General features: G+C 36.0%; 3 protein-coding genes across 3 annotated transcripts; 2 read left to right on the plus strand and 1 right to left on the minus strand.

The window, feature by feature from the left end:
* The first annotated feature begins 639 nt into the window (after positions 1 to 639).
* tm9sf3 (transmembrane 9 superfamily member 3) lies at positions 640 to 16,856 on the plus strand. Its single transcript, XM_052572434.1, has 15 exons — positions 640 to 866; positions 3,604 to 3,799; positions 3,983 to 4,105; positions 7,259 to 7,419; positions 7,637 to 7,714; positions 7,836 to 7,967; positions 10,489 to 10,655; positions 10,813 to 10,907; positions 11,838 to 11,968; positions 13,576 to 13,715; positions 13,945 to 14,013; positions 14,108 to 14,254; positions 14,428 to 14,511; positions 14,907 to 14,983; positions 15,106 to 16,856. The coding sequence occupies exons 1-15, from the start codon at positions 774 to 776 to the stop codon at positions 15,171 to 15,173; spliced, it is 1,761 nt and encodes a 586-aa protein (XP_052428394.1). The 5' UTR covers positions 640 to 773; the 3' UTR covers positions 15,174 to 16,856.
* Positions 16,857 to 17,307: 451 nt separating this feature from the next.
* Positions 17,308 to 19,707, minus strand: prdx3 (peroxiredoxin 3). The gene is made up of 7 exons (XM_052572435.1): positions 19,594 to 19,707; positions 18,939 to 19,056; positions 18,722 to 18,863; positions 18,470 to 18,605; positions 18,163 to 18,266; positions 17,880 to 18,045; positions 17,308 to 17,548 (listed from the first exon to the last, which is right to left on the minus strand). The coding sequence occupies exons 1-7, from the start codon at positions 19,699 to 19,701 to the stop codon at positions 17,498 to 17,500; spliced, it is 825 nt and encodes a 274-aa protein (XP_052428395.1). The 5' UTR covers positions 19,702 to 19,707; the 3' UTR covers positions 17,308 to 17,497.
* An 873-nt stretch (positions 19,708 to 20,580) lies between these two features.
* LOC127969914 (sideroflexin-4) lies at positions 20,581 to 23,996 on the plus strand. Its single transcript, XM_052572076.1, has 14 exons — positions 20,581 to 20,776; positions 20,883 to 20,948; positions 21,161 to 21,223; positions 21,321 to 21,347; positions 21,691 to 21,745; positions 21,884 to 21,909; positions 22,032 to 22,085; positions 22,153 to 22,215; positions 22,325 to 22,393; positions 22,752 to 22,842; positions 22,988 to 23,103; positions 23,186 to 23,271; positions 23,347 to 23,464; positions 23,592 to 23,996. Exons 1-14 carry the CDS (start codon positions 20,738 to 20,740, stop codon positions 23,667 to 23,669), a joined length of 951 nt encoding a protein of 316 aa, XP_052428036.1. The 5' UTR covers positions 20,581 to 20,737; the 3' UTR covers positions 23,670 to 23,996.
* The last annotated feature ends 11 nt before the right edge of the window (positions 23,997 to 24,007 follow it).

Here is a 24,007-nt window from a genome sequence, read left to right on the forward strand (position 1 = left end):
TTAGATAGGGAATCAAGCATTATGTCACTTGCTGCTCTACAAGTTGCATGAATCGATGAATGTTGCTTCAAACATGCAAGTATTGATAAATAATTTTAATATCAGCCTAAAATATAGGCAAAAAAAAGAATAAATAAATATATAACTAACTTTGGGTATCACTGCTATAGGCTATGCTTAGCTAAACTAAAAGACAAACACAAAAAACAGCCTTGCCTGAAACCCGAATGAAAATATGACAGCTCTCTGAGGTTTCTCAACTTTTGTATGTTAACTTAAGCTATTTAAAAAGTCTTTTTTAAGCAGTTTGAATAACAATGGTCTTCAATGAATTGACGTTTAATTAATTAACGCTTTTTATAGTTTTAAACTAACAGTGACAAATTTGCTGATTAGGCGTAAACTTCTGCTTCATTATTTGAAGTTTCTATCAACGAACACTCAAGTCGTGTGGTTTTACATCCTGCTAAAAGCCGGCCTTTCCACCACTTCTGTTTGTGCTCAGGTGACGTGGCCATGGGTGGCAACGCGGAGGGTTTCCTTCCTCAACGTTGACTCATCGCTCTCTCCAATGATAGGCCCACGTTACCCGCGTGATCTCTTCACACCAATCAGCGGAAAACGCGCTGATCGCTCGCAGAACAGTTTTACGACAGGCTCGTATGTGTGCTTCTTAAGACAACCACTGTCATAGAACCAGGAAGAAGGAAGGTGGGATAGCCCCCCTAAAAGATTCCATCTCAACTCAGTCGCAGAATTTTCCTTAGAAAATCATGGGGCTCGGCAGGTGGACGATTGAAGTGGTTGTCCTGACGACTGTTTTTAGTTCACTGCTGCCAGTTCGAGCAGATGAACACGACCACAAGGTAAGATAAACCGCGGGCCGAGAAGCCCTCTGTGCTCGGTGTGTAAAGTCTCGAGAGACGTTAGATATTAGGCTGGTTGCTCTGACAAAATGTCTTACAGCAAAGGACAGAAATAAATCTAAAACCGTGGACTCTGTTTCTGATTCATTGTCCCGTGTCTGTGTTAGAAATGCTAATCACACAAGAAGCTACGTGGCTAGCTTAGCATCAGTTATCCCATCGCTTACATTATGTTGTGCAAATAGCAGAACAGTGCTCACAATCATCAGTTTATTTTCATCCTTTGATGTATGATAAATATAATGTTATTCCATGTATTACTTCTCAAAGTGTTTCGTTTGTTGTGTTTTTTTATATTTTTTATTAATGTGTGAGGTTACTCTGAAGTGTCGGCTAACCGTCGTTAGCTAAAATATGTCCGTATGGACCGACACATATCCGGTTGGTCCAGGCTTTTTTTATGACTGACAAACTGTAAAAGATGGTTAACGTTACATTTTATAGTTAAAAGCCGCTATAATGTTACCTTATAAATACAGTGTGCCGGGATGACAGTTTTATCTCGATGACATTTGATTTCGGTGACTATATTTCACAGTTCCTAGGTCTATGGTGTTTAATCACAAAATGTCCAGCCCATTTCTTATAAGGCAGCCAACAATTCATCAATACACTAGTTTTTTTTTTTCTTTAAAAAGTCAAACATATAAATGCATCAAGCAGTTTTATAGCCCTGATGATAACATTGTTTGTTTTGGATTTGAGACCATTTTAAAGTCATCATGTATTCATTATTCAATTCATACTTCGATCTTACGTTATTGTGAACAATTCATCTGAAGAAATATTTTTTTTTCTGACCTTGTAATTTTAAATCAAAATGTTATAACTGGAGCAAACATTCAACTTTCTCCATTTAAATTTAATGTGCACATCTCAAAATCCAGTCAACCATGGATACATAGAAATACCCTTTTTTTTTCTCTAACCTGCCCCCAGATTTTTTCGATAATCTTCTACAATAAGATTTAATACAATACAGAAGATATCTCTTTATACTTATATTTCAATTTTACTTTAAGTGCCCTAGTGTGTCCAAATATCATCTCTGTCAGGACCCAGGACTTAGACAGCATTTTTCCTGTCTTCGAGTTCCTTAATTCATCAGCATTTTGGATGTTGGCAGGTACATTCTCACTTTTGAATAGAATTTAAACAACTTTGTTATGATGCATGATCAGATCAGACTACTTGATTATGGGTATTTACTAAGGTTGCATTTCCATTTCATTGCAGCCCCTTTTACAGCTTTTTTATTATTACTGAAAGTATTCAGAACCACACATAATCTGTGATCATGATTTATAGTGCATAAATAGTCCTCATGCTGTCTATAGAGATCTGGGGATTTCTGATACTTAATGGGCTCCTTTAAAAAAAAAAAAAAAAAAAAAAACTGATGCCAATGAGAATACCTCTTAGCATGGGAGATGGTGTTTAAGGTTTCATGAATACAAACGTGTAGTTGTCTTCTCTTCCTCCTATTCTCATGTTCATTTTATTTAGACCAGTGCTTCCAGTGTCACATTTGCTGCTGTATTACCCTTTAGATTCAAAAAGGATTGTGTAACACTACCTGATTTTTTCAGGTTCACACCCTATGTTTGCTGTGATTCTTTACACTTGTAATTCAAAGAATCAAAGGAATAATTCACCCCAAAAAGGAAATATTTATTCTGCATGAAGATTGTCTACATCCCTAGATCAGTTACATTTAATATTTAGTGGGTGACCTATTATGTCTAATGTCTTGTCTTTTGCCTTAGGAAAGGGTCTTTCATTATGACTAAGAATCCTTATTAAACATACAGTAGGATACCAATAACCACTAAAATGTGACAAAAGCATTGCTTCCAAAAATCTGTCATAGGTTCTGTGTAGTCTGTAATTTCTAAAAACTGGTTTGGCAGCAGCTTTCGAATATGTGTATCAGCGAGTAGTCTATACATCTTCCCTTGACAGTAATGATAACTTAACACAGTTTACTCGTTACACACATTGGCTCAACATTTTAGGCACATTTTTGTGCTGTTGATCATCATTAGACAAAGTTGTGTGCATTTAAGCCTATATTTTATATAAATAACTGGACGATCTTTTGTATTTGAAAGCTTGATGTTAGTTATGGAGTTTTCTCCACTGGAAATATCTGCTATTGTATTGCAGGAATTGCAGTACAATCAGTTATATATATTATAAAATTTGCTTGCCTGTCCACTTGGGGATGCATACATTTTATCTATAGACTTAAATGGGGTGTAATGTTCAACCAGTATTCTTTTTTTTTTTTTTTTAAGCAGTTTTTCCTTCAAGAATAGTCTTGATTATTTTTTTGTTTTGTTTTTCCTTGAGTGATGGAAAGCATCACAATCTCATTTTTAAAATCTCTTTTCTGCCAGCTGAATTCATCTTGAATCAATGATGCAATTTTTATGGGTGTGCTTGAGCCCTGGATAGCATTCTCTGTGTGTGTGAGTGGATTTGGGAATGATGATTGTTAGTTTGCTCTATTTGAAGAATTGCTTAAGAACAAAATGCAGGCTAGTTTGTTTATTTTAAAACTTTTCAAATGGTCTTTCTAATGGTGACATCCTGGAATTGAATTAACATCACAAAGAAGCAGATGCTGATATTTAAAACGGGTATCTGTCCGATGACCGCTGTCTGTCTTTTACAGTACACAGATAAAGAGGAGGTGGTTCTATGGATGAATACAGTGGGCCCTTATCACAACCGACAGGAGACCTATAAGTACTTCTCCCTACCCTTCTGCGTGGGCACCAAGAAAACTATTAGTCACTATCATGAGACGTTAGGAGAGGCGCTGCAGGGGGTTGAACTGGAGTTCAGCGGTCTGGACATCACGTTCAAAGGTATAGTTGTACGTTAATATGTGTAGTGTATGTGTGTTTACCTATTCAAATGAAGGTTATCAAAGGCACGGGTATTAAACTGTTGTACTATGTGAATTAAATTAGTTTTTATTTTTGTTGGTTAGTAAGTATTATTGCTCTTTTGTTGATTGTAAGAATGCAATGTCGATTTGTCTTTTACAGACGAGGTGATGCAGGCAACATACTGTGACATTGAGCTTGACAAACCTAAAAGAGATGCGTTTGTCTATGCCATCAAGAACCACTACTGGTACCAAATGTACATAGATGACCTTCCCATTTGGGGTGAGTAACCAGGATGCCAAGGTGGCAGGTCTGTTCTTTTCTAAGTGTACAAAAACCTGGCACTGGTTTGTTTACAGGTTTTCTGTTTTGTATGTGGTGTTATTGAATAAAAGTGCAGTCACATTAACTGTTGCTTGACAAATTCATCATTAGTGATTTCAAGAATTTCCCTAGTTCCCAAGTTTCCCTATGCAGATTTCGCTCATGTTCAAGTTGGTCACACAAATATTCAATGTTGACCGACAGAAAGCTACTTTGAAAAAATTGGACTTCTGTTTGAGCAGTGAATAGTGTGCCAACTCCCAAATACATTTTAACCTGAGTAGTTTTTGATTTTTGTTTCTGTATAGGTTAATTTGTTTATTAATTGGTTTCAGTTTTAGCAATTTTAGTACTTAGACCTGAACTTATGTCAGTTGTTGGTCAAGGCAAATATTATATATATGTATGTATGTATGTATGTATATATATGTATATATATATATATATATATGTGTGTGTGTGTGTGTGTGTGTATTCATTTTTATTTTATTTCAGTTTAATTTCAATTACAGAAAAAATAAAAATAACTGTTGAGCTGAAAAGTTTGTGAGAGCAGTCGTGAAGGTTTAAAAATATAGATTTGAGGCAAATCTGTTAGTACAAATAACAAAAATGATGAACAGTTTTATGAGACTAGATTAGGGTTTTTGTTCATGAATGACCTTCGCCAAAATGTGATTGAAACCGTGGTGCGTGTGACATTATCTGTGTTTGGGCCCATTGTTTCTGTGCAAATGTGCAGCAACAAAGTTACCAACTGCTCTCTTAGGTACGGTTAACTTTGTACTCCTCGTCAGTGGTGAGAATGCATTGCACATTAATATTTGAGGTGTCGGGATTCATCTTCTCAGAGAAGAGAAATCGGCAATATCTGTACATCTGTATGTATCTGGGCCTGTATTAAGGGTCTCCTGGGACATTCTGTTTGTGGTGGTTTTTGACAAGCATGCATCTAAGGAGTATTGATTTGTCCATTACGCAACATTTGAGGCTGGCGAGAAGGTGATCAAAATGCTGGAAGTTGTGTCCTATGATGAGCCTTAGGCTGAGTGAAAGCGGAGGTTAGAAAAAATCCAGCATTTGGTGCTTGGATGTGAGACACTGTTCTGCAAGTTAACAAGTTTCTTAGTGTCTGGGGGGCTTATGATATTAGACTTCGTAGCCTATAATAAAAGATAATGAATTTCAAACCTTAACTAAACACATTTTTATTCAAAGATCAACAGTCTGTCACTAGTTTTTAGTCTGTCAAAAAAAACAACAATATTAAAATATGAACTCAAATGTTGTAACAGTGCTTAAATCAGACCTTTCTGTAATGCTAATGATAATAAGGAGTTTTTTTTGTACCCAGTGCCAGCGAACTGTCAATCACTCCTGAACGTGTGCATCACTGTCCTCCTCGCAGCTGCAGCAACTTGCGCTCTCTTTATCAAGCTTTAAAACAAAAAGGGGACAAAAAGGTAGTATTGTCTTTGTGCAAATAGATTAATTAGATAAATGAATATCTAAATTCGTGCCTAGACGCCTACGGTATTGCAGCCAATGAGCAGCCGGCGGGGGCTGGTTGCAGGATGACTCAACCTCCGAAGACAGTTTTTAATGTTTAATAACTACTCAAGATTTTGCTTTAGTATAATTTTCAGGACAATTAGGGCCAGATTCGGGATTCGGGACAACAGTTTAGATTTCGGGACTGTCACAAATTTTTCGGGATGTCTCATGACCCTTATTCTGAGTTATGAAAAGGAGCCACCATTGCAAGCTGACAGCGACCGGCTTTTGTGACGGAAAATTGGCAGTAATACCCCCACCTTGCGCAGCTGGCAATGAAGTACTTGAGTGTCCCTGGGACATCAGTTTGGTCGGAGCGCCTCTTCTCAACAGCTGGACATAAAGTGAATAAAAAACCTGAACCCCGAAAATGTTGATCAACTTGTTTTCCTGTCCAATAAATTTGTAATGGCCCTAGCCTTTTTGCGCATTTCATTATGCCTGCCTAGTGCCACCTAGCCTAGTTGTCGGTTACGTACAATAAAAAACACATAATATGGCCTGTTATCAAGTCCATTTAAAGTTAAATTTTTTGAACTGTTGTTTGAAATTGATTGAATCATTAGTTAAAATAATATTGGGAGATCTTTTAATTGCCTAAATCATAAATGCAGCTGGGTTGAAGCCTGCAGAGATGTTTTTCTTTTATGTTATGGTAGCCGTCCCCTCTGCATATATATTTTTTTCGAGAATGTTGTGCTCCTGTTGCTGTTTGTTATTCTGCACAAAACTTCATGCCAATAAATAAGAAATATTGCTGACTTGTGCGTTTCCAGTGCTCTCTTTAAGTTTGTCCGTTATTTGATCTTGAAAAAGAAAGATTTTTTGACGGAAAATCGATTTTACAATCGATTCAATTAACCCTTATGTCTTAAAAATCGAAAATGATTTTTTCACAAAAGTGACAGCCCTACTACTCAACAGTATTAATGAAATGTAACTTCTTTGGTGTAGTGAACTGTACTGAAAGAGCATTATTGAAGATTATTAAGTTTTTTTTCATGAATTAAGAAAATCTGATTATGGGAATAAATTAAGTTAAAGACTTTATCTGACATGTGAGTTAGCTATATGTTTTGAGATGCATCTTTGACTGTTTTGTTTCTTCAATAATTTTGAAGCAGATATAAATATAGATTTAAAAATATAGCATTTAAACTAAATAAGTTTCTCAAAAGCTTGAAGATGTCTCTATCAGTTCTTTACCTGAAACCACAATGTGAAATGTCATGTGAAGTGTCTGTAATGTGAAGCTTTTCAGATGAAACACAATATTCTAGAGGAAATAATATAAAGCAGACTTATTTCTCAGGGTTTGACTGGATTGTAAAATGTTAGTGGTTATTCCAATCATTTCAGAGACATAGAATGTTATTACAGTTGATGGAAGAATAGAATATGATACTGAATCATCCCTAATAACAGCTGAGAAAGCTATTAAGTAAACAATGTCAGTTTTAATTTCATTTTATTAGGATTTAATTTACTGTTTACTTGAACTAATAATAATATATTACTGACATTATTGAAAATTATTGTTTTGTGGGATTATTTAAGGAATTGTTGGTGAAGCTGACGAGAATGGTGAGGACTATTATCTCTGGACTTACAAGAAGCTGGAGATTGGACACAATGGTAATAGAATTGTGGATGTTAACCTGACCAGCGAGGGGAAGGTCAAGCTTGTGCCAAACACAAGAATCCCCATGTCATACTCTGTGAGTAAAGCTTTCCTGAGCTTCAGAAACCTGCTAACACTAGTTAAATTGTCACTTAAATTTTGGGGGTATTTTATTTTTTCATTTTTTATTTTTATACTTTTAGCATAGCTGTTTTGCCCATAAAGATTTGACTAATGCTTATTGTGTGAAAGAAGTCAGTGTTTGCTTAGATATTTCTTATATATATGTATGTATGTTTTGTTGATCCTCACAGGTGAAATGGAAGAAATCTGATGTGAAATTTGAAGATAGGTTTGACAAATACCTTGATCCATCCTTCTTTCAACACAGAGTAGGTGCCACATATTGTTTGATTTCATTTTCAGAATGGATTTAAAATGTGCTAAATATTCACTTTATTGAATATATTTCATGTTTTTGTTTGTGTGTGTGTGTGGTTTTACACCTGACAGATTCACTGGTTCTCAATATTTAACTCTTTCATGATGGTGATTTTCCTGGTTGGTCTTGTTTCAATGATCCTGATGAGGACATTAAGGAAAGACTATGCCAGATACAGCAAAGAAGAGGAAATGGATGACATGGTGATCACTTTTGAAATTCTTTATTAAATGAGCCTTACGAATCCCATCACCTTTTAATTTATGCATGTCTGTGATGAATTAGTTTATTCACAACCTTAAGGCCTTTCCACACTGAGTGCGATGTGAAAAAGCGACGCGAATTGCTGGCGAACATTGCTAACACAATCTATCTCTAATGCTTACAAGAATAGGCTACATCCTAAAATATAATTAGCATCAAGCTAGGCTAGAAAATCTGTGTAACTAATTTATTTGCTTACCCACTTTAAACCCTCATAGAGTGCTTGTAATAACTGTGATCTGAATAGGTTGATTTTGATTCTATAATAAGTAGACACATGTTGGGATGTGCAACAGTGATCGAGTACTCTACCGCGACAGCGATGATCGATCACGTAAACGATGATCGAAATTATTATTATTTATTAATTTTTTTAATTGGTTATGGCAGCACGTTGGGCGGTGCCCTGATCTCTGATTGGTTAGCTTCCCACTTGATGCCTCAAAAGACATAAGAAGACAGATAATCATGGCCTCAAATTCACGTAGTGATGGCGGGTTTCCCTTTGAGAAGAACGATGAAAATACAGTTCAGGGTAAGCTGTGTAGCGCCAAGCTGTCACACAAATCTCCAAAAAAAAACAATGCGCTATCATCTAAAATGTGTACATAAAATATTTGGCGATAAGAGAGCGGCAACTCAGACGAGCATTGAATCACTTGCCTTAAGACCTAAATGCAACGCAGGCTGCGCACTCGGCTCTCATCTGAGCACGAAGACCGCCTTTACTTTTTGAATAGACATTTGAATGTTTCACCGGTTGTGGTAAATATAATATCCTTTTTTTTTTTTAATAATTATTATTTTAGTTTTGAGTTTTAGCCATAGTTAAAATATCTAGGCTATTTGGTCTCTGTTTTATACCTTATAATAGTTGTTTGGTTAAACTTGGTGAACTTTTTTCTTTATCTTTTAAAAACTAAGTTTCACCGCTGGATCAAATATGCTGCTAAAGTTATACTGGAAGACAATGTTTTGTTAAAAAAAAATGCAGTTGAGTAAAGAAGCTAAAAAAAGAAAAAGTATCTTTCTGTGTTAATCCGAGTTACACTTTCGGTCAAGTTCACATCTGCATCGGCTAATTTTTTTCAGATAAATATTTTAAGAGCTAGTGTCTGATTAATTAACATGAACAATTATGCTGAAATCACTGCATATCAGCGATTCGTTTCATGCTCATATAAGCAATGCCCGATAATGATATTGCTCTTAAATGTTTTATTTTTCTATTATTATTATTATTATTATTGTTATTATTTTATTATTGATGTTATAATAATGCAGCCGAGCTTTTTTTCCCCATCATATTTGTGGGCATAATGCAATTCGTCTTCGAAAACGCACAGGTGGTTTATGGAAAATAAAACTTAACTTAAAAATAAAACTTAATTACAACTATTACACTTAATAACATAGATGAAAATATAGCACAAATCTGCCATAAATTTATAATGAGAACTTTATAGGAATCTATAGTGAAATCTGTCCTTGCCCATCTTTCAGCGCGCTGTCATTAAAACGCTTCAGAGGTGAGCTCTCTCTCTCTCTTTCTCTCTCTCTCGGTCTAACGCATAACTTAGCATTCTGTTGTGCTGATACAAGTTGTAATGTTACGTCTGTATCTCAGTTATCTGATTTATCATAGGATGTGTCATAGAATAAGCTTCCGTTTATTGGTATACTCTTCACCTCATGCAGATATTTCTTGCTCCTTTATTAATAACATTGCTTCATCATAATCTAACCTGTCCTAATCATGTGTTCATGTTTTCATAGACAGATTTCATGTCAGATTAAATTTTTTATTTATTTTTCATTTTCATAACAATCTTCAGATTTTTTTTTCATTATATACATTATGGCCATGCCCCACCCACCCATATAAGCCCCACCCCCGATTAATAGATTAATCGTTTTTTAAACCTATCGATGATCGAAATGAGAAATTTCCCAAAATGCCCATCCCTAGACACATGCACTCTTTATATGTGTAATAACACTACACTGCAAACACAGATACAAACAATAACAATAACTCCGCATCCAACTCTCCGGGATACTCTTCTGTGTTTGTTTAAACTGGTTTTCCAAACAGTGCCATCATTCACATCCTTTTGTGCAACAGCAGCACCTCTGGTCATGTGATGTAATTCTCAGATCTTATTGGACTGCTCGTGTTTTCGCTTTGCGAAGCTGAAAATATTCGTCGGACTGGTTCGGAAAAACAAAAAAAAACAATTGCATTTCCGGTGGGTGAATTTTCGCATTGTATTATTACAGTGCGTCATTGCGTCTGATATTCATTTAGCTTTTAGGTGCTCCATGGGGAAAGGCGTTTACAGTGATGTGTTTTAGCTCTGATAATAGCTCCATGACTTAATACTACATTTCTCTCTTTACATTTTTTTTTTTTTTTTTTTACTCAACCCACATTATGTTTTTCTTTTATCTCGATATCAGGATCGTGATCTCGGTGATGAATATGGATGGAAGCAGGTTCATGGTGATGTGTTCAGGCCATCTAGCCATCCACTGATCTTTTCCTCCCTCATTGGCTCTGGCTGTCAGATCTTCTCGGTTTCCTTCATAGTCATCATTTTGGCCATGATTGAGGACTTGTATACAGAGTGAGTTTCACCTATGATTTACAGGGCATTCATAAACTTAAAGCCTAATCACAATACACATTTGCACATTTAACAGGTAATTTAAAGTCCTAGATAACATCTAGTGAACACATTTCCCTTAGTTCTTATTAAAGGACTTTTATGCTTGCCTCTGTAGGAGAGGGTCCATGCTGAGTACAGCCATATTTGTTTATGCAGCCACATCTCCAGTCAACGGCTACTTTGGTGGGAGTCTTTATGCAAAACAAGGAGGTATGCAAACTAATATGTAACAGTTGCAATATGGAAAGCTCCAAATATCATTTTAAAAATGTTAGCTATACATAAGTTATAAATGTAAGCATTTAAGGCCCAGATTTACTCACAGCAAAGTTCTTTTTCATTCTTTGTTAGAAAAAAGTAAAATATCTTGGCCACAGTATATGCAATTTGACACTCAAGTCTCATCACATTTATTCATATAGCACTTTATATGATTGTTTAATTTAAAGCATGAGAAATGGTGTGACTTTCAATTAGAATTAAACTAATCCAATTAGAATTAAACTAACACTTCAGTTTATACTGTTAAGTGGCTCTCCGGTGTATTCATGCATTTTTACTTGCCTCTAACCTTGATGGACTGACCAGAAGTAATAAACCAGAGAAGATTTAATGTCAAGGAAGGCGGAGTCCCAGAGCCACACCTACCTGTTAGGTCATCACCATGGACCAATGGTAGTTTGTTGATATTTGCCAGTAGGAGCAAACGTCACATTGGATGGCAGTTTTGAACTTCTAAAAATGTTTTGGGTCGATTTAAGAAGAAAAAAAAATTAAGAAAGGATATCTTGGACCGAACCAATTTTGGGTAGCACGTCAACATGTAGCTATGTTGCACTTTGGTCGTCCCGAGTTCGAGTCCCAGCTCGTGGACCTTATCTCCTTCTCTCTCAACCACTTTGCTTTCTGTTAACCTACTGTCCTATCTCAATTAAACGAAAAGTAATAAAATGCTAATTATAAATCTAAAAAAGAAAAAGAAATGTCTCACATTAGTTGATTCTTCAGTTTTGCTATAAGTATACCAGGGCATATAGTCTATCGAAGGTGTCCTAGGAACTGCTCAAGGTGAAATTATGTGCATCCTTTTTTTGTAACTACTACTTGTTTCTTTCAACTATTTTGCATAATTTTGTACAGGGAGGAGATGGATAAAGCAGATGTTCATAGGAGCTTTTCTGATTCCTGCCATGGTGTGTGGCACAGCTTTCTTCATCAACTTCATCGCTATGTACTACCATGCCTCCAGAGCCATCCCATTCGGCACCATGGTGAGTTCCTCATTTGCCTTATACAGTGTGTGGTCCTACATGCCTACATTTACTTTCATGTACAAGTCCATCTCAGGCTGATTTTACAAAGGAGATCAACTGCTAAGTAAGGAAATAATCACTTGAATATGTTGTTTTGGACCACAGAATTTGGTTGTAAACACACTGGTATCAATATTTAGTTTCTAATCCCCTTGATATTAGGAATGCAACGGTTGACCGACCATAAATCGGAACCGGCCGTTTTTTGCTTAAAATACGCGTTCGGCAATCGGCCGATTTTTTTTCGGGAGTGCGGCCGCGTGCACAGACTACATTGTTATCGTTCGCTATGTCATTTGTGTGGAAGTATTCCGAAATCTGTGTAGAGGACACGGGCAGCCGATCAGTACTGGAAATGCAGAGCTTCATGTCTGAGGCACAGATAGCAGGAAGCGATCAGCCGTTGGTGTAGTGGCGCACAAATAAGAGTCCCTTTTCTGTGCGCACTAAAGCTGCGCGAGCTTACTGTTACCGGTCCGACCGAGGCCTGGTCTGAACACGAGTAGACCGTGAAGAGATGTTCAGATCATCTTCTCACGTGTTGGATGAGAAACGAAACGGACTAAACTGTGACAAAACTTTTTTTTTTTTTTTTTGTAAAGTGGAACTTGCATATACTTTTAAAAAGCCAGAAGTAAACGACAGTTCTGTATAGGATGATTATTTTTATTTTACCTTAAAATTACATCGACTTAATTTGATTTAAAAATCACCTTCTGTAGTATACTGAGAAAAAGTCTTTCATTCGTCCAATTAAAAACATTTTTTTCACTTGAGAGAATAGTTATTTATTTTTCATTGGCTCAAGTTAAGAAAATATAGATGTAAATCATTACCCTCTTTTTTTTTTTTTTTTTTATTGGATGAATGAAAACAGTTTGCATCTTTGTTTTATTTGCACCAACAATATTTGATTTTAACATTTTGGAATAATAAATAGCATACTTTTATTTAGTCTGTAAATAAAGACACTGGTAAATACCTTTTTTTTTTATTTAAAACCAAATTTAAAAACTAAAATACTGAATGCTGATCAAGAATATGTGTTGATTGTGTTGTTTGGACTCTAGAACTATGCAGTTGTTGCCTTTAATTACACATGGTTACAGTTAATCTTTAAATTTAAGGCCAGTTCTCTGTAGTTTCAACCCAATTCAAAAACAAAAGCTAAATGCTGATGTATGTAACATCTATGTTTGTATTGGATGTAGGATACTTATTGTGCATATACTGCCGTTAATTTCAGATGGTTGCAGTTATTGTTGTCAATAGCCAAAAGCCAGTTTGGCCTATTGAATACCAAATAAACATCTTGTTTATGCACACTTTCCTTCTTTCTTGTTTGTTACTTAAAGAAAAAAAAAAGAAAAAATCGGAAATCGGTATCGGAATCGGCCAGTTTGTTTGTAAAAAATCTGTATCGGAATCGGCCATGAAAAATCATGATCTTTGCATCCCTACTTGATATTACACATAATAGCACTTAATAGCCTTAAAGCATTAATTGCTTGGTAAAGTACTTGTTTCATCTGTTAAAATATGATGTTTCTAATTTGTCTGATCAGGTTGCAGTGTGCTGCATCTGTTTCTTTGTCATTCTACCTCTGAACCTGGTGGGGACCATTCTGGGCAGGAACCTGTCCGGCCAGCCCAACTTTCCTTGTAGAGTCAATGCTGTACCCAGACCCATCCCAGAGAAGAAATGGTAACCTCATCCATGATTCACACATCACAAACAGTCTCAAACATGCTCAGTTGTCTTGATATCATGCCATATTCATCATTGTGTCATTGTTTTTCATTTTTGTTTTCGGTGACTACATATGTAAATATAATCGAAGTAATCTGAATGTAAATATTGTAAATGTTTTCTGCATAAAATGTAATTATCATTAGACATTAGATCATTGTTTTTAATTGTTTCTCTTTGTTAGGTTTATGGAGCCGGCAGTTATTGTGTGTCTAGGTGGCATCCTTCCATTCGGGTCAATATTCATTGAGATGTGAGTCTGTAAATTGGTTCTGGATTTATATTTGTACCCATAATTACTATGAATATCTATAAGGAAAAAAAAAACTCTGCTCACCTTCCCTCAGGTACTTTATCTTCACATCTTTCTGGGCCTACAAGATTTACTATGTGTACGGATTTATGATGCTGGTGCTGGTGATCCTGTGCATTGTCACAGTCTGTGTGACCATCGTCTGTACCTACTTCCTTCTCAACGCAGAGGACTACAGATGGTAAGGAGCATTTACTTGCCATAATGCTGTTTTGCTCATGCAGTTTACTTTGTTTCCACATCCATCCTCCCTTGGGATCAGACCACAGATGCGTTAAAATGTCTTGTAGGTTAGTAAATGCAGCATAACCAGATGACATCATGAGACTGAATGACAGTGATTGTTTTTTTTAGGCAGTGGACAAGCTTTCTCTCTGCAGCGTCCACAGCAGTTTACGTCTACATGTACTCCTTCTACTACTATTTCTTCAAAACAAAGTGAGTTTCAGTTACTTTTCCTCAAATGTCATTATGTAAATGCTCTAAATTTAGAAGACTGATTTACTCGCCCTCAGTCACTCAAAATGTATGATTTCCTTTCTTTTATGGACCATAACAAAGATATTTTGCAGAATTCTAAGCTGCAATTTTCTATAAAATGTTTCCTTTTAGGTGAAAAGCTCTTATGAAGCATTAAAATATACCATTCTAAATCTGTGTGTGATGAACATACTTCAATTTAAGGATCACTCTTTACACATTCCTAGTTACTTGTGTGAAATGCAAATATATTGTAAAAGTACTTTGAAAAGTAGAAGTTGTTCATCATTTTCTATGTGTAGATGTAGGATCTGATACCAATAATTAGCCTGTACTCATTTATTTTTTCCCAGGATGTATGGCTTATTTCAGACATCGTTCTATTTCGGCTACATGGCTGTGTTCAGTACTGCTCTGGGAATCATGTGTGGTGAGTACAAGAAAACAAAATCACTTGATGATTGATTCTCCTCTAAGGTAATAAATGTTGCTATCTGGGAAAGGGATTGACACATTTTGACTATTGTTTTCTCTTTATCTCTTTGTTTTTAGGAGCCGTGGGTTACATGGGAACAAGTGCCTTTGTGAGGAAGATCTACACAAATGTGAAAATCGACTAGACACTCTGCAGTGACGCTGCGGATCAGCTGACACTTCTCCCGATTGAAGCGGGCACAAAGTCTCCATTTATTTTGCAAGAAGAGATTGTGGTATCTTGTACAAAATCTAGTTTTCCATTCTCAATGAATTAAAAGTGGCGGCATGAAGCGTACACAAGGATAAAATGAAAGGTGAAATAAACAGGACTTTTTTTATTTTATTATTCTTTTTTTGTTTCTTTTATCTGCTTTTCGTTTTTTCCCTCCGGATGAAATGCAGGCAGATAAAAGGGGAAAGAAAGTACACCACAGCGTTGCTCCTATTTCTTATAACTCCCACCTAAAACCATTGAACAGATCTTTATTGATGGAATAGTCTAGCTCTCTTCAGTGAAGAGGCCAAAGTGTATGGAGAGCCTTTGTTCTATTATATGTGAATATTAGAGAGTGGGGTTTACGTCCATCCTCTTGCTTGTCTGTTTTATATTACAGAGTCATACAATGCCATTGTTGTAGTATTGTTTTACATGCTTATGAACGACACCAAAAGCATAATGTGGCTTGAAATTCCAAAATACAATTTTTTTAAATTCAAATATATATAAAAAAACAACATGATGCGAAAACGGCCAGGTTTTAGCTCTTCCTTTTGAGGGCATCTGTTTTCCTGTAGCTCAGATCAGCAGGATGGAGCTTGGCACATCAGATAGAGTACGCTATCCGCAGCAGATCCTAGTGAGACTGATGATCTGAAATGATGGTTTGGTGGCAGATTGTTTTTAATGGGTTGTGTGATGTGATATTTCTTTTTCCAGTTCAGTCTTATGTTGTCGTTTGGGTTTGAATGAAGTCTGCTTGTAAAGATAATATATGTAGGGGGGTGGCCATGTATATAACCTTAATAATGTAACTGTAGATGTAGATCCCAAATGTATTTTGGTTGTACAGATTTATTAAAGGGTGTATTTTCTTTCTTTCTTTTTTTTTAGACCGTCAGTTAAAGGTTTTTCATTCATTTTTAAGGTTGGGGTGGGCTTGGTGGAACAGTTACAGCTTGCCTGATATTGCATGAATTTTTCACCAAATCATATGATCCGATTGTTTGTTTTTTAGAATCATTACACTTTTGGTGACCCCCCATCACTACCCTTGTTCATTAGCATATTGTAGAATGGTCTCAAAAAGAAGTGCTTCATTGACTTTGTGCTGCTCATAGAGGACTTAGTCATCAGCTTTTTTGAATTTTACTTTTGGCTTATTTTTAGAGTTGAAAGGCTATTCATTGTCTTGGACAGTCGTTTCTCTCGTGCTTTTTTTTGTATCCATGATCTAAACCAAAATTGTGAATGTCACACAATTGAGGCACACGTGCGAAATCTCTGCAGACATACTGTACAAAGTGAAGTTATTGTACACTTTACTAGATGTTTTCATGGTTACTAAGTGGAGACGCACTTAGACCAAGCTGTTGTTCTTATTTTTCTTATGTTCCTTTGTGTAAATACAGTATGTAACTAAAAAAAAAAAAAAGTTTTGAGAAGTGGCAAAGCCTTTTTCTAAACCTCATTCCTCCCAGTTTAAAAATGTTTATTTCTGGTTCTTCATGTCATGTTCCATGTGAAGTCTAAAGAGACATTTTAAACACAATATTAACTTGCTGTAAAAAGGAGAAGAAAAAAGAAATAAACATTGTTTTTGAGGTTATGTAGGCATTGTCTATATATGAAGGAAAAGTTGTCATAAAATTTCTGCCCAATGACAGCTGAGTACTGGATGGGAACTACAAGAATTACACACAAATCAGTATGTAATTGATTGCACTTTTCAGTAGAATAAACAAATGGTGTGATGGCAGCTTCATCTGTCTTTAAAATATTACGTGTGTTTGTCAAAATAACTTGGTGACAGTCTTGTTTAAGAATCAGTCTCTAGTCTACACCATTGTACCTTTCACCAGAGAACTTAACGTTAGGTCCTCAAACTTACTTCAACCTCTAGGTCCTTGAACCTTTTTGGTAAAAAGAGCACATTTTTAAGCTGCAGTGCTTACAAATTATTTTACCTCAATCTTTAATCAAAATGTCAAACATTCTTTGTTTGATTCAAAGAGTGAAGCACTTAGAAATGAAAGCATCTGCTATGGCAAAGAGACAAATCCATGACAGTGCAGTTTTTATTTGGACAGCATAACAAATACATAAATCAAAACAGATTCTGCTCTCTAATAAATGCCAACATACTGATACATGAAGTCTATAAATAATTATTTGTTTTGGATATGGATTATGGGCTTCATTTTAGTGCTAAGAACAGCGTCATCTGTCAGTACCAATAGTTTTCAGTTTTCAGTTCACCTTCTCAAAGTATTCCTTTGAGCCGTCTGGAGTTGGCTTAATCTAAAAAAAAAAAAAAAAAGAAATGCGAAAAGGCAATTACATAAATGCAAAGCCAAAACATCCACAAACCCTTACATTCCCTGCATCTATGGCCATGACAGTGTTACTAAGTTCACCGCTGGTCAAATACTACCAATTCACAAAAACTAAAGCTGCGTAAATGCTAAGCGTCTATGGACAATGAATGCACAGGAAAAAATTTACATGATCTGGATTTATGTTTCCAGTTTGCCGCATTCACATACATATGAATGGAAGTCAATTGGGCCCTTACATTTCATAAAAAGTGCACACACAGGTTTATACTACTAGTAAAACAGTAAGTACTCACTGTGGGTGACTTTGGGGTCCAGCTGGCAGGACAGACTTCACCGTGGGTCTCCACAAACTGAAAGGCCTTGACCAGACGGAGGGTTTCCTCAACAGAGCGTCCAACCGGCAAGTCATTTACACTCATGTGTCGGATCACTCCATTAGGATCCATAATGAAAAGACCCCTATAACGTGAAACATCATTTAGTGATGCATACATTCCTCCTAAAAAGTAAATTATTCAGTGTAACAATGCATGAAAACAGTAGCTTGTTTGTAAAACTGCAGCAACTTCATGTTACCTTAAAGCAATTCCAGCACCCTCAAGCAGGACCCCATAGTCCCGGGACACTTGCTTTGTGAGGTCGGCCAACAGGGGAATGTGGATTTTCCCTAATCCTCCAGTCTACAGATAAACCAGAGTTTAGTCTGAGTTTGCGATCTCCTATGAATGGGCATTGCTGTTGCTAGTTTCCCAATAACCTGATCCTATTTAGAGAACTGAGAATGTGTTGAATGTTTAGCATGTCATGCGTTTAAACTGTAATGTGCATTTTAACTTTGTTTAGCTGCAATGTGTACATGGCCTTTTCAAAGTAAAGTATAAACCTTTCTCGGGGTGTTGGTCCAAGCCAGGTGGGTGAAGTGAGAGTCCACAGACACACCAATTACATCACAGTTTATATCACGAAACTCATTGGCCTTGTCACTGAAAGCGATGATCTCTGTAGGGCAAACGAATGTGCTGCCAAGCAGGAAGAAATTAAGAAGCATTAAAAAAATAAGTAATTAAGCAGTAAATAATTGACAATTAAATATATAAGAAAATGAAAAAATAAATAAATAATAACGTATGCTTACAAATCTAGTGGGTAAAAGAAAAGGACCAGGTATTTGCCCTTGAAATCTTCTAGACTGATGTCCTTGAACTCTCCGTTGATAACAGCAGTGCCTTTGAAGTGAGGGGCTGGCTGAGTGACCGCCGGGGCCCATCTAGCAGAGCCTGATAATAACAAACATAATGGATTAGTAAAGATATCAGATTAAATGCACAAACGAATTACTTTTTAAGACTTACTGATTGAGAAGCAAGCTTTTTGTGCAGCAATGCACGCAAGGGGTTTTGGAGCCCTGATCACTGCTGCTCCATTGTGAGTGACAAAGGCTTTCAGTCCATTAACTGCAGCTCTTCCTGCCTGGTGTGAAAAGGAGGGACATGTATGAAAAGAGTCGTTACACAAGTTTGTTATCACAGTTCAACAGACAACACCATGCCCATACACCACATGTACACTGTAAAACATTTCAAACTACAAAGGCTCGCTGAATAAGAGGCACATTGCACGAAATCTGTACGCATGAGTGCTTTTAAAGCGATGCACAAACGTTTTATATACATTTATCTAATAAGAATTTTCATGTTAGATAAAAATACATCAAACTGTTCATCATTTACTTATCACAATTTAATAATTAAAAAAAGAAATGTTTGCACAATATAGCTACGCTTAACAATAGTTTATGCACTTGTAATAGGTAAGTTAGTTAATTGACAGTGGACGTTATGTAATCAGTTTAAAGGTTACACACCGTAAAACGTATCTGCGAACTAAACGATGACAAACAGAATCAAACTAAATCTCATTTGCACCGAAATACAAATCAACACTTATTCCTCGTAATAATCGTTGACAGCAAAAGTGTTACTATCGTTTCTGCTAAATGAAACTTACAGAAGTCCCGAGAAGTCTCCCGAAGGTGGCCGCCATCTTGCCAATGTGCTGCTTAATGCAATGCGCAAAAAATACCTTGAGCATCAAAGCTGCGCACATATTTTGCATTAGTTGCGCAACACACACACGCACACACACACACACACACACACACAATTTTGCATGTTTTACTTCTTTATTTTTATTATCATACTTGACAAATCAGGGTTTAATGGCTCATTTGAAATAGTGAGAATATGGAGCTCACTCGAGGAGAAATAAACATATATGGCATGGGACAAAATATAAGATGAAACAAAAAAGGTGGACATTTTTAGAATTATCCTAAAAGGTATTTTAACTGTCAATCAGAAGTAATGTAATAGATTGTGTGCAACAGGCAAGGTTTGATCATGTTAATTTTCATTTACATTACATTTACATTTATTCATTTAGTAGACGCTTTTCTCCAAAGCGACTTACAAATGAGGACAATGGAAGCAATCAAAAACAACAAAAAGAACAATGAAATATAAATGCAATAACAAGTCTCAGTTAGGTTAACACAGTACACGTAGCATGGACTTTTAAATAATTGAATAAATAAAAACAAAACAGATAATAAACTTGACATTCACACACACACACACACACACACACACACACACACACACACACACACACACACACGATTGCATAATAAACACACAATTAACTGTTGATCATTTATTTAAAGTCCTTAGAAATGCATGTATCAAATCTGATACAGTAGAATGTATAGGGTTAATTAACATTCTAAGCAAATAATTATTTTTTGATTCTCCTAACTATACATATTTGAAACATAACAATGTAATGTGCAACATACAGCACTGATAATTATTTACATGTAAAAAAAAATGCTATGGATTGATTTAAAAGTAAATTTGGGTCGAATATAAACACGGCCTTTTTGTCGTTTTCTATTAATACGTTAGTGTCAGTGAACAAAGTGCTCGCTCTGATCATGCTAGAATGTAACTGGATGACGTCTGAGCACGTGACACGCGGAAGCGTCGCAGCAGAGCTCAAGCGCGTCTCATCGGCGTGACCTACAAGTTAATCTTTTTGTAAGCAACAAAAAATGAATTGGTTATGATTGAAGAGCCTTCGCTAAAAAGCAAAAATGGACCCCAACTTACAATACTGGCAAAGCAATGGACAGGTAATTGTGTGTATTTGCGTACTCAGTAAAATTCATGCTTTAATGAATTAGTCTGCATAAAAATGATATCAGCGACAAATTAATGATTAAATCCACAATTTTGAAGTCTTTTCTAAGCAGGCTGCGTCTCTGGTTCAAAATCCTCGACCCCAGTTCTTTGTTGTCATCACAGGTGAGTTTCTGCATCATGCATCGCTCCATCATCAGATTATGAACATTAATATCATAATGAGCCATCCCAGTACAGCCTTCTCATGCAAAGCCTATATTAACTGTATCACGTGCATCATAAAGGACGAAATGCACTGTGATATGTGCTCCTTGCTTTATAAAATTGTTTTCATTAATAAATGGCAACAAAAGACCCAATATTGTTTTCTTTAGGCTGAAATTGAGCAGGCACGGGTACTTCTTCAGAATGAAGGACATACGCAAAGAAAGGAAAAAGTAGGCTTCTTAATATGTTTAGTATTTATTTGTGTGTTCACTTAACTTTGCTTTCTAGCTTGAAAACTTGACAGTGTTCCTTTATTTCTCTTTCTAGGTTGCTAATGCCTGGTTACTGTCTCTTGTAAGTTTTTATGAATCTACATTTTTCATGTGAGCATGACAAACAATGTTTAGATATCACTGATTCTTTGGACATGGGACAAAATAGGCCACAGAGCTAAAGCCAAAAAATATTTTAGATTACTTTGTTCACTGTGTTCAGGTGTTCACCAGTGTTTTACTGCTTCTTCCGTTGTCTAACAAGTACATTATAATTTTAATTATATAAATACAAATAGATTCAGATCATTGACATGTTAGTTAAAGGTGGGAGTCACGGGAGTTTTATTTTGCCCTAAATTATATAATTAATATTTGTGAACATTTCATACATTTTTGTCATTAATATTGTTAAACTCTTTTAGTCTTCTGTCCATCCTGATACTGGAGGTGTAATCTCACCAGTTTTTCGTTCTCAAGGTACTGTAACAAACTTGAAAGTTTGTGTCATTAATGCAGTTGAAGTATTCCTTTACCTATGTATTCATCTGAACTAAAAAAAATATTTTGGCCATCTGATGACACATCTGCTTCTTTTCTTTTTCTTTTTTTTTAAAGTTTTTCTACCCATATCTGCTCCCTTGGTGAGTTCTACAATTCAAAACGTCCTGAGAATTAGCTTTACAATGTAAAGTAAAACGTTGAGAGTTGATAATGTACATTTAGAATCTGAAATGAAAGATCCCCTCTATTTTTATGTCTACAGGTTGTTGCAAGTTTAATACCCCACAAAGGCATCAAACCTGCATTGTTCTGGCAAGTAAGTACATTCTGTATTTATTTCTTAATTGATGTCTTTTCTTATCAACTAACAATTTCTGCTGTAGTTTTTGCTTCAGGCATACTGTGCAGGATTCAACCATTCTAACAGAAATGCCACAGCGACTAAGGTAAACAGTAGTTTTGTTTAATTACATTTAAATGACATAAAATAACAATCTTTGTTTAACTTGGCAGACTATTTTAAGCACACTTATTCCACTTCTTTTTTTTGTTTAGGATAACAAAACGTCAATGAAGCAGTCCATTCTTATTGTTGGAACAGTAGCCTACTCAACATTTGCAGGGGTGAGAGAGTTTTTAGTCAACGCACTGTCTTCTCAGTCAATAAATGTTTTCATCTGATGATTTTATGTTTGGTGTACCTACCGTTCAACAGGTGTGAGAATCTCATGAAACCTGTCAAGATTCAAAGTTCATGTCCGGGTCATTTTACACCTCCAACATAAAAAGAATGTGACTGTTAATCGTAAAGAAATTCAATCCTAATTTAGGACCATTCAGATGTGTCTTAAAAATAATAATGCAACACGTAACAGACATTTTCTCCAAATTACCGTTAATTATCATAATGCAATCAAATCTAATGTTTTGCTGGGAAATACTCAAATTAATTAAATTAAATCTTAATATGCTCTCTTTTCAGGCTCTTCCTCAGATTATACTCAAGCGTTTTAGACTCTTAGGTGCTGTGGCTGAGAGCTTCTCTAGATCATTGTTACCTATTCCTCTCTCAAGTAAGAACACCAGAAAACAAATGCACATAATATACACCTCCAGTAGAGTCTGTTCATACTGAGTGCTCCATTTTACACATATTCCAGGCTATAGTGTGGCCTCAAGGTATTGAAAATGTTTCGAACCAAACATGTGGTTTTCTAGCCTGTCTAGCTGCATTCAGTGTAATGGTGGTGAGAAGTGAAGAGGCCGATAATGGAATCCGAGTGTTTGATTCTAACGGAAATGCCATTGGAGTCTCGGCGGCAGCTGGATCTAAGGTGAGACTGCAGTAAAACCTTGTGCCACCAAAGCTGCTTATCTTTAAACTGTTTAAATATGTATTCTTTGTGTTGGTCACAGGCCATAAAGGAAACGGCCCTTTCTAGAGCAGCTCTCTTTGGCACCACTGCAGCAGTTCCCACTTTACTGCTGGCTCTCCTTAAAAGGTACAAGTCGAAACAGTTTGCTTTCCATTTTATCTAAAAGATTTGATGATGTGAAATCTGCTGTCAATGTTTCAGGGCGAAGTTTGTCCAAAGGAACCCGATGATAATCGCTCCTGTTCGCCACATCAGTACTGCCATTATTTTTGGCCTGATGATTCCTGTGTCCTTCAGTCTTTTCCCACAGTTTGGCAAGGTAACACACATTCACAACAAACCAGGTTGTCATAGTTGTACATACATATTTTAATTTCGGAAATGCATTTATCAAAAATCACATTATCCATCACCAGCAGATAAACATTTCGATGTTTTATTTGCAGATAAAGAAGGAAAGTCTAGAAGAGGAGTTTCAGTCACTTGACAGTAACCAGGAACTGTTTTACCACAGAGGACTGTAATGTTGCTATTACCAACTTTACTACTTGACGATGACTTTTATTGACACCGAAAACAAAGTATATTAAAGTCCAGTGCATTTCAACAACATTCAAAAAGGTGGTTACTTTAAGTTTTAAAAGCATGCAGTATTTTCTCGAAAGGCTTTTTTAATTAATAATCAATGCTGTACTAATATTGAAAGGAAGTACAACTGTATGGTTCTGAATTCATATTCATTTAATAGCTGCATTTCAGTCTGAAAAGAGTTTTAAACTGCACTGAAGTGAATTGAACCAAATCATGTTAATAACACCATCTGTTAATGTCAATAAAATTAATTTAACACACTTTTTTTTTT

The sequence above is a fragment of the Carassius gibelio genome, chromosome B13, assembly GCF_023724105.1.
Source record: "Carassius gibelio isolate Cgi1373 ecotype wild population from Czech Republic chromosome B13, carGib1.2-hapl.c, whole genome shotgun sequence".
Lineage (NCBI taxonomy): Eukaryota > Metazoa > Chordata > Actinopteri > Cypriniformes > Cyprinidae > Carassius > Carassius gibelio.

Bases quoted from the DNA above. Each gene is read 5' to 3' on its own strand.
- tm9sf3 (XM_052572434.1), top strand. From the start codon at position 774: ATGGGGCTCGGCAGGTGGACGATTGAAGTGGTTGTCCTGACGACTGTT. The intron at 10,656-10,812 runs GTGAGTTTCACC...TTGCCTCTGTAG, and splicing joins ATTGAGGACTTGTATACAGA to GAGAGGGTCCATGCTGAGTA. The intron at 14,512-14,906 runs GTGAGTTTCAGT...ATTTTTTCCCAG, and splicing joins TACTATTTCTTCAAAACAAA to GATGTATGGCTTATTTCAGA.
- prdx3 (XM_052572435.1), bottom strand. From the start codon at position 19,701: ATGCAAAATATGTGCGCAGCTTTGATGCTCAAGGTATTTTTTGCGCAT. The intron at 18,864-18,938 runs GTAAGTCTTAAA...TGTTATTATCAG, and splicing joins AAAAGCTTGCTTCTCAATCA to GCTCTGCTAGATGGGCCCCG. The intron at 18,267-18,469 runs GTTTATACTTTA...GTTTATCTGTAG, and splicing joins GGACCAACACCCCGAGAAAG to ACTGGAGGATTAGGGAAAAT.
- LOC127969914 (XM_052572076.1), top strand. From the start codon at position 20,738: ATGGACCCCAACTTACAATACTGGCAAAGCAATGGACAG. The intron at 22,086-22,152 runs GTAAGTACATTC...TTTCTGCTGTAG, and splicing joins AACCTGCATTGTTCTGGCAA to TTTTTGCTTCAGGCATACTG. The intron at 22,843-22,987 runs GTAAGAACACCA...GTGGTTTTCTAG, and splicing joins GTTACCTATTCCTCTCTCAA to CCTGTCTAGCTGCATTCAGT.